General features: G+C 39.1%; 1 protein-coding gene across 1 annotated transcript; it reads right to left on the bottom strand.

The window, feature by feature from the left end:
• Positions 1 to 871: 871 nt before the first annotated feature.
• LOC149621044 (uncharacterized) lies at positions 872 to 6,524 on the bottom strand. Its single transcript, XM_089854685.1, has 4 exons — positions 6,182 to 6,524; positions 2,202 to 3,337; positions 2,083 to 2,156; positions 872 to 1,118 (listed from the first exon to the last, which is right to left on the bottom strand). Exons 1-4 carry the CDS (start codon positions 6,300 to 6,302, stop codon positions 872 to 874), a joined length of 1,578 nt encoding a protein of 525 aa, XP_089710811.1. The 5' UTR covers positions 6,303 to 6,524.
• Between the last annotated feature and the right edge of the window lie 14,228 nt (positions 6,525 to 20,752).

The following is a 20,752-nucleotide window of genomic DNA, read 5'->3' as shown; positions in this document are numbered from 1 at the left end:
TTAACCAATTAAGTCATGCATTTTTATCTCTATCATATACATCCTGTTTATAAAGCTGGCACTTTTGCGATATTATTTCGCTTATACTTCTATGTTTGTTGAACAATAGTTCTTCGTCACCAGTGGAATTTAACATATTACCGTCTCCAAACGGAAGAAAATCTTCTATACCATCTCCAAATTGAAAGACCAGTTATTCTCCGCAAACGTGGCTTTGTATTCCACTTTGAAAGAAAAATATAAGATGCTAATTGTCTGCGTAATAGGTTACGCCGTGTTAAAGATGATTTTCGCAATTTTTCCAACGACTAATATAGAAAGGCTAATAGATAACTTTACCGAAACTGAATCGAAACCTTTATCACCATTGATGTTGCGACGTTTGGAGGGGTGTCTACAATGGGACGTTATCTAGCGGCTTTAAGAATGTGCATATTCTATGCGATCACGTCTGTTACGGCTCAAACCACCTAACCAAGACAGGCAAAGCTGTATTAAACCCGCGTTTTTTTTTTTTTTGCTCCGTTTTTATTGTCGAGCTAGGACCAAAGAAAAGGTCTTACAGCTCCGAAACGTTTTGAAAATACAATACATACAATACAAGCCATAGGGAATATCATACAAAAGTAACATTAATTAAAATTAAATTAAACAAATTAAACAATATGAAATATAATAACAGGAAAGTGGGGCGAAGTTTAAATTTATATATTTAGGAATAATTTTAAATGACTCTTAAATTGGGGCGAAATTTAAATTTATATATTTAGGAATAATTTTAAATGACTCTTAAATTGGGGCGAAATTTAAATTTATATATTGAGGAATAATTTTAAATGACTCTTAAATTGGTTCACTGAAGTAATGGAAACTAGAGTCCGACGCCGCTAAAAAGTTGTCGGCGGCGGCGTTTGCACAGTTTAGGCATATTGGCGACGGCGCGCCGCCGGCGCGCCGTTCTATAAACCGGCGGCGGCGCTGCATACAATTTTATTGGCGGCGGCGGCGTTAGAGGCGTGTAAGTTAACAAAGAGTGATTAATGACGTATGCAGTTCTCAGTTGTGAAGTGGTGGTGTTCACAACATCAGTCCATGTTCGAAAATACTGGCTGAAATCTCTTGAAATTTTAATGTGATTTGCAAAATAATGTTTGGTATTTTTTGTGCGAAGTTTAAAATGTTTCTCTTTCCTAGCTTTTTGTAAGAACATTAAAACGAAAATTAACCATAATTTAATGGCTTAGTCTCAAACAGTCTAAATTTGTTTCCTTCAGCTTCACTGGTTCGAATCTCTTGAAATTTTAGTGAGAGGCATATTGAAAGGTGTTAAATTATCGTGCAATATTTCAAAATTTTGAAACGAATAGTTCTTTTCCTAAAATTTTCCTAAGCGACTAAATAGGTTGTAGGATTATGCACAAACAAAATTTTATTCAACTTTTTGGAAGTGAATGGTTCGTTTGAACCCTTCAATATGCCTCTCACTAAAATTTCAAGAGATTCGATCAAGTGAAACCACATAAAACTTTTAAACCGTTCGAAGACCAAGCCCTTTAATTAGGGCTAATTTTCGTTTTAATATTTATAAAAAACTATAAAAGTAAATGGTATGAAAATTTCTAAATAATAGCAAACGTTGTTTTGCACATCTCTTTAAAATTTTCAGAGATTTGAACCAGTAGTTTCAACATTCAGGCTAAATAACTGTGTTCCTCCCATAGCCGGCCTATGGCTCCTTCGATTTTTCAAGCCATAAAGCCCAAAATTACCAACACGCGCTTTTACATAGGAAAAACATTGGCGTGGGAAGCCAAATAGTGATCCAGTGGGCTGTGGTTGTAGCAAGGAAGGCAGAAATGAGCACCAGTCAAGGCTAGGAGTCTAGATCCGTGGAGTACAAATTTATAATGACTAGAATTTTTAAACTGGTCCCTCCTCAATTTTCTTAAAAGTTCTCAATTAATAAAGTGATCCCAAGGACCTGTAACCCCCGGATTTAGAATAAAAAAAACTGGTCCGAGCAATTAATAAACTGGTTTTGGACCTGTGCTATTTCCAAGACTGGTTGGCACGCCGGCGTACGCCGGTGATATTTCGGCGTCGCGGCGGGGCGGCGCGCTGATTAAAAGTACGTACGGCGGCGGCGGGGTTAAAAACTAGAAATGTGGCGGCGCGCCGGCGTACTATCGGCGGCGTCGGACTCTAGCATAGACGCACTGATCACCTTTGAATGGCTTTACACCACTGTGAATTTGTTGATGTCTTATCAAATTACTCTTCTTCGTGTATCGAAAGCGACACTGATCACATTTGAATGGCTTTACACCACTGTGAATTTGTTGATGTCTTTTCAAATTACTCTTCTTCGTGTATCGAAAGCGACACTGATCACATTTGAATGGTTTTACAACACCACTGCGATTGCGTTGACGTCTGATCAAATGACACTTAGTTAATCCTACGTCACACCCATCACATTTGAAGTGCTTTTCACCACTGTGAATTCGTTGATGTGTGGTGAAATTTCTCTTCTGTGTACATTCAAAGTCACACTGATCACATTTGAAGGGTTTTTCTAAACGGTGAGTGCGTTGATGCATGATCAAAATTCTACTCTGTGTAGCTTCAAAGTCACACTGTTCACATTTGAACGGCTTTTCACCACTGTGAACACGTTGGTGTGTGGTCAAATTCATCTTATGTGTATATTGAAAGTCACACTGTTCACATTTGAACGGCTTTTCACCACTGTGAACACGTTGGTGAGTGGTCAAATTTGTCTTCTGAGTACAACGAAAGTCACACTGATCACATTTGAACATCTGTTCAACACCGTGAAAGCGTTGATGTGTGATCAAATTCATCTTATGTGTATATTCAAAGTTACACTGATCACATTTGAAGGGTTTTTTGCCGCTATGAATGCGTTGATGTGCGGTCAAAAATCTCTTCTGTGTAGATTTAAAGTCACACTGATCACACTTGAAAGGTTTTTCAACACTGTGAATGAGTTCATGCCTGATCAAATTATTCAGCGTGCTTGCAAAGTCACACTGATCGCATTTGAACAACTTTTCCTCACTGTGACGGTGACCACGTTGGTGTGTGGTGAAATGCCTCTTCAGAGTACAACGAAAGGCACACTGATCACATTTGAACGGCTTTTTATCACTGTGAACGCGTTGATGCATGGTGAAACTTCTCCTCTTTATACATTCAAAGTCACACTCACCACATTTTAACCGTTTATCTCCAGTTTCAATGTGATGTTGTACAGTCCTTTCATCTCGACCAGAGGTGTGGACGGACTTGTTGGAATGTTTTTCCTTGAAACTTTCTACACAAAACCGAAACAAAATTTCATCAAAGAAATGAAAAGAAGTTTACAAAATAGCATCACACATAGAAGAAAAGGGAGAAATCCGGACTACTCAGGTGTATGAAATTCAAAAAGAAATGTGTCATGATAAAAACAACAAGTATACTTGATCGAAGGATCAGACTTTGGCTGTTTAGATCACAGAGTTTTTAATATGATACATTTCGATTAACATATTTGATTTACCAAAAGCCTCTTTACCTCTCAAAATAGTGTCGACCCCTCTGCGTTTGTGTACATGGCACATGCGTGAGTAGGCTCATGTAGTAACAGATACCAAGTATTAACGTTTGGATCGCCACCATAGAGTACTATTTTTTAAAAACCTTCCACCCCCAAAAGCCTATTATCGGAATAGTTGGTTCGCGTAGAGCTTGAGAGGAGGGTCATTTGCGTTTCATTTAACATGGCGTCTACAACCAAAGACTGAGAACTGTGAACGAAGTATACTTTTTTTTATTATCAATGAACTTTTGCCGAAACGGTCCACACTTTCTAAAACCATCGCCAAAACCTATAGCTTCAACTCCCCCTCTTTGCAGCTACCAAGTTTATCACGCGATGGTGTCGCCATCTCGAATCCTAGATAAGAAATGTATAAAAACATGTATTCTTGAAATCAGTCAAATTTCCCGCCTTTTCTTTTAGTTCCCTTGGTTGCACCGGGATGGCGCCACAAGCGCATGATATAGCTAATTGGGTCTTATAGCCTAGCGGATGAAAGGCCACTCTAGTGGTAATTTTCTCAACTCCATGGCTAAAACACTTCAGGCAAACAATTGTCATTCGAAACCCAGCGCCCTCTATCGGCGATATATCCATGTCAAAAAGAAACTTGGTGGGAAAACAGTTCCATTTATGCATGCGGAGCCCTTGGGAGCTGAATTTATATTAAAATATATATCTGGCTCTTCCACGGAGACACTGAGTAATTATGTACGAGGTTACCTCCCACTTCTTAACTGTTAGTAGTTTTTGATAAGCGCCATCTAGTGAGCCAATTCTGTACTTCGATTTTATTCCGTATTTTAAAAATGGCCGCGGACAACAACAATCTTTATGACACAGAGTTAACCCTTTGTCAGGTCCCGAATGAAGTTTGCAAACGCGCGATCTCCACTCCCTTAAATCTCTATCACTACTTTTACAGCCAAGAACGGAACATGTTCTACCCCAGCTTGCCATTTTTATTTTTCAAAACATACTAATTACCAATGAGAATTAAAAAATATGTTCAAATCACCGGATTCACCGCGCCAAAGGATTTCAGACGATGGTTTTGAACTTCCTGCTTTTGAACGCTAGATGGCTTTAAGCACCGACGTTTAAAGAGACAAAAATACCGAATTTTACGCTTTACTTCGACGCTAGATGGCGGTAGCAAAAACTACTAAGACGCAATGGCAGCCCCCTTGGAATTTGCCTGGTAAACGACGTATATTCATGGATGAAGGATGCGCGTGAAAAACATTCGACGCTCAACAGGATGTGCAACTCCCTATACTAAAAAGTAGACAACTCAATACTAGCGCCGCCTGGCTACCAGCGCTGGAAACCCTCGCGGGAAAAATAAAAAATACTGGACACGAGAAAAAAACACGCGCTACTGTCGTTTTTTTCCTTAGCGTCGTCTGCTAGAAGCAAAACAGTGGGTTTTTTTCTTATGTCCAGTATTTTTTATTTTTCCCGCGAGGGTTTCCAGCGCTGGTAGCCAGGCGGCGCTAGTATCGACTTGTCTACTTTTTAATGTAGGGAGTTGCACATCCTGTAGAGCGTCGAATGTTTTTCACGCGCATCCTTCATCCATGGTATATTCACTAACAGAAATTCATAGCCCTCCTTGAAGTGGGCTAAACCCTCGTACCAAATGATGCGCTGCGTACGGTGAAACAGCTAGTGTAAGACCTAATCTCGCTATAGTCAGTCAACAAACATTACCAGACGGAGCAAACCAATTACCGTCGTTCCTGACAGTGCAACATAAACAATAGGGAGCTAACAACTGGCTAGGGGGAAGAGATAGTCTGACGTCACGCAGCCCCTCTCTGGTTGGAATTTTTGCGCGTAGAATACTGTTTCCAACCGTTAGGGGGGATGAAACTCCAGTAAGAGATAGAAGGGTGTGACGTTTCAGGGTCAGAACTGTTAGCTCCCTTTCCTGTCAACCGATACCTGTTTATAAGACGTTCGCTCCATCTGTTTTACCCTAAACAGCACTTCAGAAACTGACCAAATAACCCCAGACTTGGGTAATATCATAAGTTTATCATGCCTCTAAGTACACAAATATGGGTTGCAACTGGGCATCTTCCGCAGGCTACTGTGACGTCAGAACTCGTAATCGTATAGCGCTAAGATCCAAAGAGAGAGAAAATTTTGAAATTCCTGTCGCGGTGCAGCCACCAAACGGTCGAGACGATTACTAAATGGGTCACATGATAAAAAATCATCCAATGGAATAAAGAAGATTTTTACGTTTCATATAGGCAGGCATTGAGGGGAACGAATTTTACTTAAGCAACCACAAAATCCCCCTCTCTCTCTCTCTCTCTCTCGTGAGATAGAGGAGGTTTCAGTCAAAGGGATAAAAGAAACGCTAGGCTAGGCGCAGTGCTATTTTGTATTGAAGTTGAGGTGATAAATGATACGGAAAGAGTATAGGGTTTCATTAAAGGGAGCCGGACAAACGCTTTTACCATAGGAGTAGCAGCCATATCTCTACTTAGAGGCATGATAAATTTATGGTAATATTTATATCCGGTAGTCTTCTAAATATTTGAAAATAACTAAAACAATACACACCAGGCTGCTTGTTATTCATGGGCACTTTTTCCAGGAGACTTTGGGAAATGTTGTTGTTTATCGCGGCAGGAATACTTTGCAAACAATCAAGGGGAAGAAAACAAACAATAGAAATATTCATTATTCACGACGCAAGCTGCAAGGTTAAACGACTCAATACAACGGAAAATCAATCGTTTAGCACAAAGGTCTTTTGAGGTAAAAGGATATTTTGAGGGATTTACTGAAAACGTTTCCACAATATTTTGAAAAGGAAGAGTTAGACCTAAATAATTACAGTGCCTAGACACGAATAGTTCGGAAAGAGTGTCGAAAAAATGACTGAAGAAAATTGGTTCCGTCAACACTCCCCTTACGAAAATAAATCGGTCTAAACAAGGTCTATTCTTGCACTTTAAACACTAAAAGAAGTCTTATTTTGTTCTTGATTGGTCTAAGTTAAAAATAGGGATGATCGAAGGTTTGTTTTAAAGACCTCTACTTAGCTTTAGTTGTAAGATGTTCTTAATTTAAGATCCATTTAAGGCTTATGATACGTCTTTGCATGGTCTAAGCCAAGTGCAATTCTGGATTCCCTACATTACAGACCAACTTAGAGGTCTTCATTCTTTCTTTTTCCAAGAGGTTCTTCAGTCCGGTCTAACATTAAGATGTTTAAGACGTCTTAAAGACGCCTATGTTCAGTGTTAAAGATGACATCTAATATCGGTTGCCCTTGTAGACCAACTTAGAGGTCTTCATTCTTTCTCTTTCCAAGAGGTTCTTCAGTCCGGTCTAACATTAAGACGTTTAGACGTCTTAAAGACGCCTATGTTCAGTGTTACAGATGACATCTAATATCGGTTGCCCTTGTAGACCAACTTAGAGGTCTTCATTCTTTCTCTTTCCAAGAGGTTCTTCAGTCCGGTCTAACATTAAGACGTTTAGACGTCTTAAAGACGCCTAGGTTCAGTGTTACAGATGACATCTAATATCGGTTGCCCTTGTAGACCAACTTAGAGGTCTTCATTCTTTCTCTTTCCAAGAGGTTCTTCAGTCCGGTCTAACATTAAGACGTTTAGACGTCTTAAAGACGGCTATGTTCAGTGTTACAGATGACATCTAATATCGGTTGCCCTTGTAGACCAACTTAGAGGTCTTCATTCTTTCTCGTTCCAAGATGTTCTTCAGTCCGGTCTAACATTAAGATGTTTAAGACGTCTTAAAGACGCCTAGGTTCAGGGTTAAGGATAACGCCGTAAGCTGCAATTCCTTATGGACGCAGAAATTCATCATCAAAGAACGTAATTAATACACATATTTTTAGATGCCTTTGTTTATTCATGATCTATTCATATTCCAAAACGTTAACAAAGTCATTTAGAAACATATCATCCCCAACCCAAACAGAAATCAGTTGCGAATTAATATTATTGACAGAAAGTATTTCTGTGCCATCATTTCTAGTGTAAACAACCTTTTTTATGTGATGTAGTCTACAATCTAGGAAGGCTAGGTCTCCAACCGTTGTAAAGCAATCATCAACTATCAGCTTCTTAACAATAGCAAAATATTCTGGGGTTCGGTTGAAGGGGGGTTCGTGTTTAAGAAAAGAAATAATTTCTCCATAATCTACGCCACCGTCGCTATTTTGGTATGCAATGAAACAGTTGTTATGTCTTTTCATTCTTTCATAACCTTTCGCAACATAAAGCGTGTTTTTAATTCTCAATCTATAAAAATATTTGCATACGCCAACAGGACCAAAAGTAGATAGGAAAAACCTTACGTTATTTGGGAGTACACAAATATTTTTATATGTACCTATGACGTGCATCATATTTGAAATTGTGTCATTTTGTCGCAATCTTTGAACGTGACACGCCAGTTTGTTACAAAATATGGATAAAGGTGTTAACGGCTCTAAATCTTTAACTAAATCTGGAAGTTTAAAAAAATAGCAAATTTTGTCAGCTATCTGTTTTCCAGATGATTGTGTTCCATGGACAAATTTTAGTAGCTGACCATTTATTGATTCATACGGAAAACAGGACGTTACCCATAGTGGACCCAAGCATTTGCAACTTTGGGGTAGATGAAGTAGTAGATGGACAGTCATCGACATATTATGTTTGCCATATAAGTTTTCAAATAACAAAACGTATGAACATAACATTTTTTCCGTGCCGATCAGAGTTTCTTTAGTAATAGTAGCCATACTAAGATTGTAAATAGATTTAACTAATAGTAAATGATGATTAAAATATTCTAAAGGCATAACTCCATGCAAAACCGGTATGGAAAAATAAAGCAACCAGTTCTTCAACTCGGAAGCTTTCCATTGTGACAGGTTGAAATTGACTGCGTTACTCTCTGAATCATGGTAGGGGGTTTAATTTGTAATAGTCGGGAATCAACAATCTCAACAAACCGTGAAATAGAGTAAGGAAAAGCGTTGTATTTTGTGTCAAACCATAACCCTAAAAGCTTGCGGGTAACCCCTTGGTATACAGTATGCGTTACATCTATAGCAGTGCCCCAGATTATGTCCGGGACTAAAGACGTTAAAAGAGATGGTCCTTTTACCCCCATGATGTCGCTTTCATTTAATGCAATAACATTTGTAGCATATTCAACGGTATTTACATGAGTTCTAATGGGCCCATTTTTACGAATCACATCGTAGGGGTAAATATGTTTCCTTCCTGTTCCAAAAGGTGGTGCTAGTTCTAGTGTTTCCCCTGGTTGTTCGCAACAATGACAACCATACTTTCCATTGTACTGTTTCATATTTAGGATAGCAGCTTTTGTTGGTAAATCACACGTTCCCGCCACTAAAAAAGCTCTAACATTTATTGGGTCAACCCTATCAGGAATCGAAACATCATACCCGATACTTAAATCCCTTATATGATCGAATTGCTGTTTCAGAAAAACATTCATATCAGGTTTCTTACTGCCTATCCAAACGGCTGGTACAAGGATGTTACTCAAAATAACTCTTTCGCGGTATGGCAATTCATTTAACGTTAGGTATAGGGGCCAGATACTAACATTTGAAGACTCAAACAATGGAACCCCATCTGTGTACCACATACATGTAATAGTCAGGATGCCATCGTTCATTAAATTTTGATTAACCTTCTTGTAAACATCCCCATCATATATGTCGTCAATACTACTGGGGTCACTTTTATTTCTGCGAAATCGATGCTCTAATTTCCTTAAAAACCCTTCTCGTGAAAAGAGACTTTGAAGTTGATACTTCAGTGGTATTTCTACCATGTAACAAGTGCTGTTTTTATCTTTTACATTGGCATCGCAACTTAAACACGATTCATTATCGAGGGTTCTATCTATAACGTTGCAACAATTTTTGCAAAACGTTGTTTGTTGTACGTTAAAGTCTTTAGCTTTGAGGTACTTCGTAAAGAAATATTTTGTACGAATGCACTGGTTTGGTGTTTTGCAGTGAAGATGAATTAATGTTAGTAGATCTGATAAACATTCTCCGGTCAGAGAATGCTTCAGTGAAAACAGCAGAATACTTAGCAGGCTTTCTTTAATTGTTATTGGCGCTCCGATATATATCGATTCGTCAAGTGAATCAGACTCATATTCCCCGCCTAAGTATTGGTCGTCGTCACTATCTGTTGCATTGTCCGAAAGCACTCCTTCCATAGGTTCAACTCCACTTCCGTCATCTTCATTTGAGATTTCAGAATTAGACTCGGAATCTCGATTAAAATGATGAGGGGAATTTTCTCGACTTCGCTCTTGGTGAACCTGATCATCAAGGAATAGATCTCCTTCTCCTTGCTCGACGTTGCCATCATTTCGTTCTTCTTCTAAGTTTTCATTCTGAAACCTATTTGCAATGTTGTCCTGCAGTTCGACTGGTTCGTTCTCTCCTTCTTCGGAATCAGCGTATCGATATGCGTTTTCTCTAATAGAGTCTAAACAGGATTATCATCAAAGCGTGTTTAACACAAATTTCGGCCCAAGAGTTTATGCAAATCAATCGCGAAGCGTATAAACAAAATTACCAGAAGTACTTGTCGATGAAGTTGACGACGAACATGATGTATCATCAAAGATACTTTTAGAATCAAAAACAGAGGGACGAAATTTATTAACATGGTCATCTTCGTCGCTTTCACTTCCACGAAGTCTTTTTTTACGCTCCATAAAACTATATTTTTATTGTTCATTAATCCAAAAACACAACGAGAAACTATGAGTAGATGCTAAGGCTTCAACGGTTGCAATAATGAATTTGGCACGTTGTGAGAAATGCCCTAATCATAAGTCTAAAGAAACGTCTTCGTTTAAGATGTTAAACAGTTCTTAAAATACCAGAATACATTTGAACCGATTTCGACGTCATTGAAAAACGTTATAGCTGTGAGAGAGGTACACTTCGATATTCTTTCAGTAGGTTTTAAAAACGTGCCATGGGTGGGCCAAAAATGGAAAAACTCTTAATGATTGCCAATGCAACTACTATCCAGAGTGAAAATGAAGGTAAAGCAAATTAAGTAAATGAATTTTCTACACTTCTTTAAATGAAGCCCATAATCATTCTTGTTTTAGAAGTAGTACATTTGGAAAATAGGCAGGAGAGCAAACCAGGATGCAGTAACTGTACGGTGTTACAACTAAAAATAGCAAAAATGGAGAGTAAAAGAAAAGAAATATTGGGTATGGACGTCTGTTTAAAGATTTATCCATTGTCTGAAACTTAGCGTTTTGAATCCAGATTTGATGGACTATTATGAAAAGAGGGTTAAGGATCTGAAAAACAAACTTGAACTGACAAATAACTCGGATGCTACAAAGTTGATTGAAGAAAACCAAAGTTATTTTCTAATATCGCATATATCATTTTGAGCACCATAAGAATTTATAAACTGAGAGGTGAAGGGGCTTTATGTTTGTTTTGGAGGTGATACTAAAGGGGTCCCTTCATTTCCAGATCTCGTTAGTAAGATTCATGGTCTAGAAGGTGAGGTTTTGAAACAAAAAACAAAGAAAAAATGTCTGAAAGAGGAATTGAAACGAGTTCGTGGGATCTCCGATAGAAAAACGGCCCTAATTTTACGCTTTGAAAATATGTAAACTTAAAGCAATTTAAGTAATAAACATTGGTGTATAAATTCTTTACGTTTACATTTATTTCTTATTTAGTTGCAAGTACGACCTAAAATATTTTCCACACTTTTTACCTCTCCGAGTGACGTATGTCACGGAGAGGTATTACACCGGCCGTGTCTGTCTGTCTGTGTGTGTGTCTGTCTGTCTGTCAGACCCCACGTGACCGCGTTCGCAGTTTACAAATCGGAGCAAACAAATATCCGATTTCCGGAACGCGTTCGAGGTTCACGGAAATTTGGCCATTCATCTACCAACACCAGTCTTTACTAACTGGCTTCTAAGGACCACAATCTTGTAGTCTTTGTCCATCCCACATGGACACTAGCCTGTACTTGCTGGCTCGTAAGCACCACCATCTTCCGTTCTTCGTCAATCCCACATTGACACCAGCTTCAATGCATCACCATCTTCAGTTATTTGTCCATTCCGGCTTCTTCTCCATCGTTATCGTTCGGTTTTAAGATATACGCGGCGATCGGCTAGGGTTACGAGAAACGTCTAGCCTCCCAATGGCAGGGCTTCCACCATCGGTTCACGCGAATGCGTTTTTATCTGTTATTTTAATGGAAATCGTAACATACCCCATATATATATCGTATATATACCCCAAAGTTTGAAGAAAGCGGACAAGAGGGGTACCCTTCACTTTAAACGTCAATATTAGCAAAGTTTCTAAAGATAATAGGAACAACTTCATTTTAAACGATTTATCTATTTTTAAAGTTATTTACTGGCGATTAAAATAATTAATATCATTTATATGAAATTAATAATTTAAGATAAACTTATTTCTATGTAATGACACAAGTGAGAGTTTATATAGAACGAGTAATGAAGATTGCATCCGAATCGAAACACTACACGCATATCAAAGTTAATATAAAGCGAGTAGGATGATAAGATCTCTTACAAAACGATAACATTTCCTTTTTGCAGAATATTAAATGGAAATATTTTAAATATTTTTCGGCATTACGATTCTTTAAGTAGTTGTGTAGCTATAAAGCTCTGTATCATCTTAATATTCCAAGAACATCTTTTGATATTAACATTTCAAATTTGGTGTTTACTTTTTAATTCAGCTTTACTACAATTATATATAGTGTAAACGCATTTTTTATATTCAGTAGATAAAATGGATGTTAATTCTTCATCTAGCCACAAGTGTTGAAACGATTGGGTCTGTGAAATAAGATACCCTAGATTTAAACTAGAAATGACCTTAATTGTTTCGCCTCCTCTTATAGGAGGTGTTAACGGTTCAGAGTGAGCCGAAAGTTAAATACATGTGGGTTACTGAACATTTCTTTAATTAATATTATCATAAGTTTATAAGATATGTTCCATAAGTGTGTCACTCGTTAATGAGAGCTTGTCATAAAGTGACGTAGGCGAAACGTCATAGATCCTCGTAAAGCGACGCCTGGTGAGGCGCTATCAAAGGCTTAGTACAGACTAAATAGGAGGATGGACTGCAAAACCGAGTGTAGTCAATTCTCGCGTCGTTCTTGGACTAGCTCTCATTAATCCTCTAACATTACGAAGTATGGGTAGTGACATACTTATGGAACATATCTTATAAACTTATGATATTATAATTCTGTTCCAGGAAAAGGAAATATTTCGCCAATGTGAACTATGTATTTCCGGTTTTTGTTATTGGCTGGTGGACCTGTGTTTAGAAAGTAAATTTGTCTCGGCTCGGAGAGGTTTATTTTGGTTTCCCAACTTGTTTAACACTTAATCTCAATCCATCGAATGTTGTAATAAAGCAGCATTAAACTCGAATAAATTTTCCGTTCGAGCCGCTTAAAAGATCTATAATAATAACCTTTCAAGGGTTGACTGTAGGTCTAAACATTAAAGAGGGAGACCTTTTGCTTAAGTTCCAAAAATAAGAGGCTTCTAGCATAGAAACAGCCGAATTGTTTAAGAAAAGGGCGGGAAATGAACATGCAACTGTAGAAGGTCAAAGGAAACAATATGAAAGCGTGAGAAGGTCTAAAAACCAGAGGTTTCTAGCCTAAGAAACAGCCTGACGCATGCGCGGAAGCATGATAAAAAGGCGGGAAATGAACATGTACACTGTAGAAGGGCGAAGGTCGAAACATGAAAGCGTGAGAAGGTCTAACCCATAGCCCACTCGATCACGCGCGTCACGACCCAAGCTGCACGCGCAGCGTCCGGGATCGCGGATCGAGTGGGCTATGTCTAACTACCAGAGGTTGCTAGCCTAAAAACAGCCCGACGCATGCGTGGAAGTATGATAAAGAGGCTGTTCGAGGCTCGAGCCACAGACAGGTGAGAGCGTGCCGGTGTGCATAACGGTTGTTTCGCTCTTCCATATTCCCGTTTTAAAAGTATCTGTCGGATTCTGTCGGGTATCATCGGATAAATTGTCATAAAAAAACCAGCATCGTTGGACTAAATTGGACCAAGTAAATATTTTATATTGTAAACAGGGAAAAGTACACTTAATATTCTATTTGTGGCATGTAAATATTTATATATATTACTATAAGGGAAACAAAATATATTTTTATTTTAATACTTTGATTGAGAGTGTCCCCGACATTTGGCAACTATTATGGATGGATAAGGTTAATTATTAAGCCTAACTATGTGATATCTGGTTAGAAATCCATTATTTCTGTTTGTATCCCAAAACATTTAGCCTGGTTTAGACTTAATATTAGTAGCATTGTCAATCCACCTTATTCCCTTTCGCCGGAAGTTAGGCTTAGCTCGGGATTCATGGGGGTGAGTAGCGGGAAGAAATTGGTCTGTCGTCCGCTACAGTACATATTTTTGGCTTATGTAGCAGACGACAGACCAATTTCTTGCCGCAACTCACCCCCATGAATCCCGAGCTAAGCCTAACTTCCGGCGAATGGGAATAAGGTGGATTGTTCTTTAAGGAGAGGTTGTTCAAACAAGAGGTTAGTTAGACCACAAGGTACAAGGTTTAGTTCCCTTTAAGTTCACTGTTCTTTAAATTAGAATAAAGTTATTGGAACAGGTCTTAAAACAAGAGCTTTCTATCAATTAATGCTGACGTTGTACCATATAGACACTCTGTACTACAGCCCAATTCTATGTTTGGACGTTTCATGGCCTTGTATTGATGAAATTGCTGTTTGAGTCATACGCAATATGTCATCGAAGAAAGCGATTGTTAAATGGAAGAAGGGCGGTAAATTGAGTTTAGTTGGCCTTGATCAAGTTCAAACACCAGGAGACCGTGTCGTGGGAAAGACCGCATTAGTAAAATGGAAGAAATCTGAATATTTGGCAGAAATTTTAAAAATAAGTGGTAATTTGACCATTTATCCTAATTGCAAAAGAGTTGGCTTAGTTTAATTTTATTTTAGATGACGAATTTGCATTGGATGCATATTTAAATTCTCATGTGAAAAACCCCAAGGACGAAATGGCCCAAAAAGATTTGTCAAAAATGAAAAAGGAAACTCAACAGTCGAAAAAGACCACCGAGAAAAGAGTGAATTCATCCAAGAGAGACATGTTGAATGAAATATCTCAAATGCCCAACTTATTTGAGACTATGACCAATGAAAAATGGTAAATCTAAAATATTTTTATTTTTCTATGGACGCGTGTTCTAAGTTTTAGTTTATAGTGAAATAATTCTGATTATTGTAGCCACGCAGAGCAGACCTTCCCAAAAAATGATGTTAACCCATACATATATAATCCTCAATACTTGCAAACAAAGTGCGCTGAACAGTCACCGTGGCACCCTTCAGCAATGTTTAATAATGGAGAATGTGCTGAACCACAATCTTATGTCATTATGGGAACGGAACAATGTATCATAACAACGGCAGAGAGTCGATACCCAAAAATGAACCCAAACTCTCAAACCGTCCTAATAAATGAACACCAACAACCCTCAATTAGTTCTCAAAACCACAACATACCATCTACAAACATCACAGTACCTGTGGCAACACGAATTTACGATGGTAATGCCAATACTGCGACCCCAAAATCTATGGCGACTCCAAACTCGATCGCGACTCAAAACCCGATGGCGACTCCAAACCCGACGGCGACTCCAAACCCGACGGCGACTCCAAACCCGACGGCGACTCCAAACCCGACGGCGACTCCAAACCCGACGGCGACTCCAAACCCGACGGCGACTCCAAACCCGACTGCGACTCCAAACCCGACTGCGACTCCAAACCCGACTGCGACTCCAAACCCGACTGCGACTCCAAACCCGACTGCGACTCCAAACCCGACTGCGACTCCAAACCCGACTGCGACTCAAAACCCGACTGCGACTCCAAACCCGACTGCGACTCAAAACCCGACTGCGACTCAAAACCCGATTGCGACTCAAAACCCGATTGCGACTCAAAACCCGATTGCGACTCAAAACCCGATTGCGACTCAAAACCCGATTGCGACTCAAAACCCGATTGCGACTCAAAACTCGATTGCGACTCAAAACTCGATTGCGACCCCAAACTCGACTAATCTCAACTCATCCACAACACAAGTTTCTGCATTATTAATGAATCTTGGTTGGTTTTATATGTTCCTATTCATGTTCTCTTATTAGTTTAAAATCAAAAAGAAATGGTTCTTTGGCCGTGTCATTCTCCACTTCAATAACATCCAATATATTTTCAGGAGTTACAGCCGAAGTCGTTACATTTCTTAGAAATGTCATCGCCCTTGTCGACACAGGGCAGTTTACTTTCACTGAAAATGCCCCACGAACCACTACATTTGAAAAGTATGAAGAGAAGGTAAATATTGAGCCCTCATGCAAGCTGTTGGAAATAAACGAATAAGATACTACTTCATAAATAGGTGGAGCTACTTGCAGGAAGTGGGGTTTTTGTTACAAAATTAGAGAAACAAAAATTAGAATCCAAATGCTCTACACCATCTGAATTGGTTAGTGAAATACTATTAACACTGCATACTGAGCAGGAGCTCGCAGAGCTCACTGCCAAAGGACGTGGAGAAAAGAAAGGAATCCCTACAAAGCATTTAGAAGTTATTCAGAGTAAGTTATCTTTTAGAAGAGCTTAACTAATAATTCCGATGTTATTTCCTGGTGTGATTAACTCATTATTCTTCTCAGGCCTTGTTGCTCGGGTGTTCAACCACAAAAAGGGAGTTGTATTAAGCCGTTCAATGGTTACCTCCATCATCAATAAGAAATGTGCTAACGTTAGACAAGCCTTAAATAAAAGATCGAACAAGCGATGTCAAGAGAAAAACACAGGACCGGAACCAAAAAAAAAAAGAAATCCACATTCTTCTCATTTGAAGACATTGCGACATCTGGACCAGATGATTCAACTGAAGAAATTATAGGGAAAGGAAAGTCCTTGGGCGTTGCACAAGAGAGTGACAGTGACGTTGAAGGAAATGTACAGGAAGACAATTAATACCATTTAAATAAAGATACCTAAAATGCTTGTAATTGTAAATTACTAATTGTAATGGAACAAAAAATAATGTATCTACAAAAAAAATAAATCTATATTTCTTGCGTGACTCAGTCCGATTTTCTCTTAAACACCAGACGACTTGAATGTACCCTCTAATCAGACTTCGAGAGCATCTTCCATTCAGACTTCTCGAGGGCATCTTCCACTCAGACTTCTCGAGGGCATCTTCCATTCAGACGTCTCGAGGACATCTTCCATTCAGACGTCTCGAGGGCATCTTCCATTGAGACGTCTCGAGGGCATCTTCCATTGAGACGTCTCGAGGGCATCTTCCATTGAGACGTCTCGAGGGCATCTTCCATTGAGACGTCTCGAGGGCATCTTCCATTGAGACGTCTCGAGGGCATCTTCCATTGAGACGTCTCGAGGGCATCTTCCATTCAGACTTCTCCAGGGCATCTTCCATTCAGACTTCTCCAGGGCATCTTCCATTCAGACTTCTCCAGGGCATCTTCCATTCAGACTTCTACAGGGCATGTTCCATTCAGACTTCTACAGGGCATGTTCCATTCAGACTTCTACAGGGCATCTTCCATTCAGACGTCTACAGCACATCTTCCATTCAGACGTCTACAGCACATCTTCCATTCAGACGTCTACAGCACATCTTCCATTCAGACGTCTACAGCACATCTTCCATTCAGACGTCTACAGAGCATCTTCTAACCATACCTCTCGTGGGCATACTTTAAACCAACGTTGTATAGGGCTATTCTATACAGAGGTCTGTAGACCATCTTAAAGTCAGACTAAACATGGTTTCGCGCAGGTGCAAATTTTTAAGAGGTTTAAGGCCTCTTCTAGACGTCTAGAATACTTCTAAAAGACCTCAATTAGCAGTATTCTAGATGTCTAGAAGAGGTCTTAAACCTCTTAACAAATGGGAAAAAAGAAATTGGTCTAAACTGCTCCTAAATGAAGACCCATTATTTTCGTAAGGGTCCCTAATGAATGTTTTATTCTGGAACTGGCCTAGCATGATGAATGTGACTTGTTTAGAAAGCATTTCACCACCATCTTCTCTTACTTCAAATGGAGAAATGCAAAGCTCGGCTCCAGTGGATCCATTACAAGGTGACTTTTCTTGCGAGCTCCATTTCTGCCTTGGCGAAGGCAGAAGACATTTGTGGACAGGATTTATAAGTACACTTAAAAATCCCGCCCACTAGCCTTCGCCAAGCTAAACCCAGAGATCCGGAGAAAAGTCACGTTTTAAAGAATCCTCTGGATCCGCACTTTGCTTTACTAAAATCTACATAATATGACGCGAATCCTTAATAAAGGATTGGACGGCCACAGCACGAAACTAAAGCTATCATTGTGGGCGTTTACCAAATCCTGATTACATAGGCCAATCATTATAAAATGAGGACCGTTATCGCAACACTAACTGTTAAAAATCATTTTACCCACAAAGGGGGAAGGGTGCTAACAGGAATGAACCAAAAGTTTGGGGTCGAGGTAGTTACACGACAGCAATGGACTGAACATATGCCAATGGAAGGTTCCGACGACTGTCGTCTGCAATGGTTGGAATTAACGGTTACACTAGGATTACCAAGTCATTCCATTATTGTGTTTTTCTTGAATTTGTTCTTGTTCTTGCGCCACATTTGCGAGAGGTAATTCTTGACTATATGATCCCGAATCATATAGAACCAATTCAGCTTTCAAACATTCACCGTTAGCTATTTGATATGCTTCGTAATCATGTTCAACTGGTTCCGCTTTCACGCATTCGTAGCTGGTCTTCTGATTCATTTCAATTACCTCCTAATTATTTAGATAATTAACAACTAGTAAACGGATACTTCAACCTAATTTTCGCCCTCTGAATAGCATCAAAGGAAAAAAGGCAATATATACATACATTGAGATCTTTGACTTCATTTTTCAATTCTTCAATGACCATATTAAGGCTTTCAATTTCCTCTCTTTGCTTACTTATCGTTAACACAATTTTAATTCTCTCTTTCCTCATATTAAGAATTAAAACGTCATACTAGAAAATAAAATGTTCTTTTAACTTCATAAGCATTAAAGAGGGAACTCAGAGAAATTCAAGAGATAACAGAAGAATGGGAATTAGCAATGAAAGTCCATAAATCTATAAATCTTAGAAAGGCTACAAAAGAGGGACCCTTAAGCCATGGATAAAGAATGCGCGTAAGGAAATCGTTTTCACTCTACAGGATAGGCAACTCCCTATCTCGGACGACAGCCTGTTCTGTATATACTCTGTAATAACATCGGTTTTCAGCACGAGTAAAGCTAAGTCTCTATGTAACGTAGCTTTGTACGTGCTGTCAAGAGACCAAAAGCTTCAGGATTTAAAATATACGCGAGTTTTTTGGCTCGAGTGCACGGACCTCTAGGCCTTAGTTTCAAATACGTGTGAAATTGCCTACAGCCTACTACACTTATTTGAAACTAAGGCCTAGAGCTAAAAAACTCGCGGTATTTTAAACCCTGAAGTTTTTCGTCTCTTGACAGCACATACAACGGTACAAAGCTACGTTACATAGAGACCTAGCTTTACGCGCGCCGACAACCAATGTTGTAAAGAGTATATACAGAATAAGCTGTCGTTCGAGATAGGGAGTTGCCGATCCTATAGCGTGAAAACAAATTTCCTCACGCGCATTCTTTATCCATGCTTAAAGCAAAGCGCGGGTCCAGTGGATCCACAAATTGACTTTCCTTACGAGCTCCAGTTTTGGCTTGGCGAAGGCACGAGTCATTTGTAGGCGGGACTTATAAGTGCACTTATAAATCCCGCCCACTAGCCTTCACCAAGCTAAATCGGGAGTTCAGGAGGAAAGTCAACTTGTAGGGGATCCACTGGACTCGCGCTTTGCTTTAAGCTTTCAGCATAAGTTTATAAGACATGTTCCATAAGTATGACTCTGCAATGTTAGTCACAGTGAATTACTGAGAGCTAGTTCGAGAACGACGCGAGAATTGACTATACTCGGTTTTGCACTTCGAGTCCATCAGGCTCAGCCCATCTTCCTATTTAGTTTGTACTAAGCCTTTTACAGCGCCAAACCAGGCGTCACTTTACGAGAATCTATGACTATGACCTACGTCACTTCAGGACAAGCTCTTAGTAACCAGTGACAAACTATAATGGAACATATCTTATAAACTTATGGTTTCAGAAAATTGCAGTGGGGTTTCAATTTAAACGCGTGTGTATGCATATAAACAAATGGAGATAATCGGGATATTTTAGGTCTAAAAATCATCAACTATTCCTATTGAATCAAAAACCATGATGAGGGGCAAAATTTAAAATACTTTTGAGACAGGCTGCGATTCCTTTTCTTCAAGACTAATTGACTGTGACGAAGACCATGACTGGTACTAATAAAAAAGGCTATGTTATCCACACATTAAAATCATATCAAAGAGGTAATTAATATTTTCAAAAAATACCATGAGATTTTTGGTTTCTGTGGTTTCTTCAAATGGTATTGGATTTGGGGTTTCCACAGTTGGCCCTTTAGGTAAAATAGTAGTATAACGCCTCCACGGATTTTTAAAAGTTTATAGTCGTTTCCTATAGTAAACGAGGTGGGGAACACGATGCCGTCAAAATTTTTCACCGCAAATGATTATGAAGTTTTTTTTTTTATGAAAATTGCAATATTTTGGAAAAGGACAAATCTAATAGAAACTGAACCTAACCTAACCTAACCTAACCTAACCTAACCTTACCTTACCTAACCTAACCTAACCTAACCTTACCTAACCTAACCTAACCTAACCTAACCTAACCTAACCTAACCTAACCTAACCTAACCTAACCTAACCTAACCTAACCTAACCTTACCTAACCTTACCTAACCTTACCTAACCTAACCTAACCTAACCTAACCTAACCTAACCTTACCTTACCTAAAACTAACCTAACCTAAAACTAACCTAACCTAACCTGAACCTA

Source organism: Phalangium opilio, unplaced genomic scaffold (assembly GCF_054372755.1).
Source record: "Phalangium opilio isolate 3A_F unplaced genomic scaffold, DU_Popi_V2 ptg000209l_1, whole genome shotgun sequence".
NCBI classification, from domain to species: domain Eukaryota; kingdom Metazoa; phylum Arthropoda; class Arachnida; order Opiliones; family Phalangiidae; genus Phalangium; species Phalangium opilio.
Note: the sequence above shows the minus strand (reverse complement) of the source record. Positions and strands in the feature narration are given on the sequence as shown.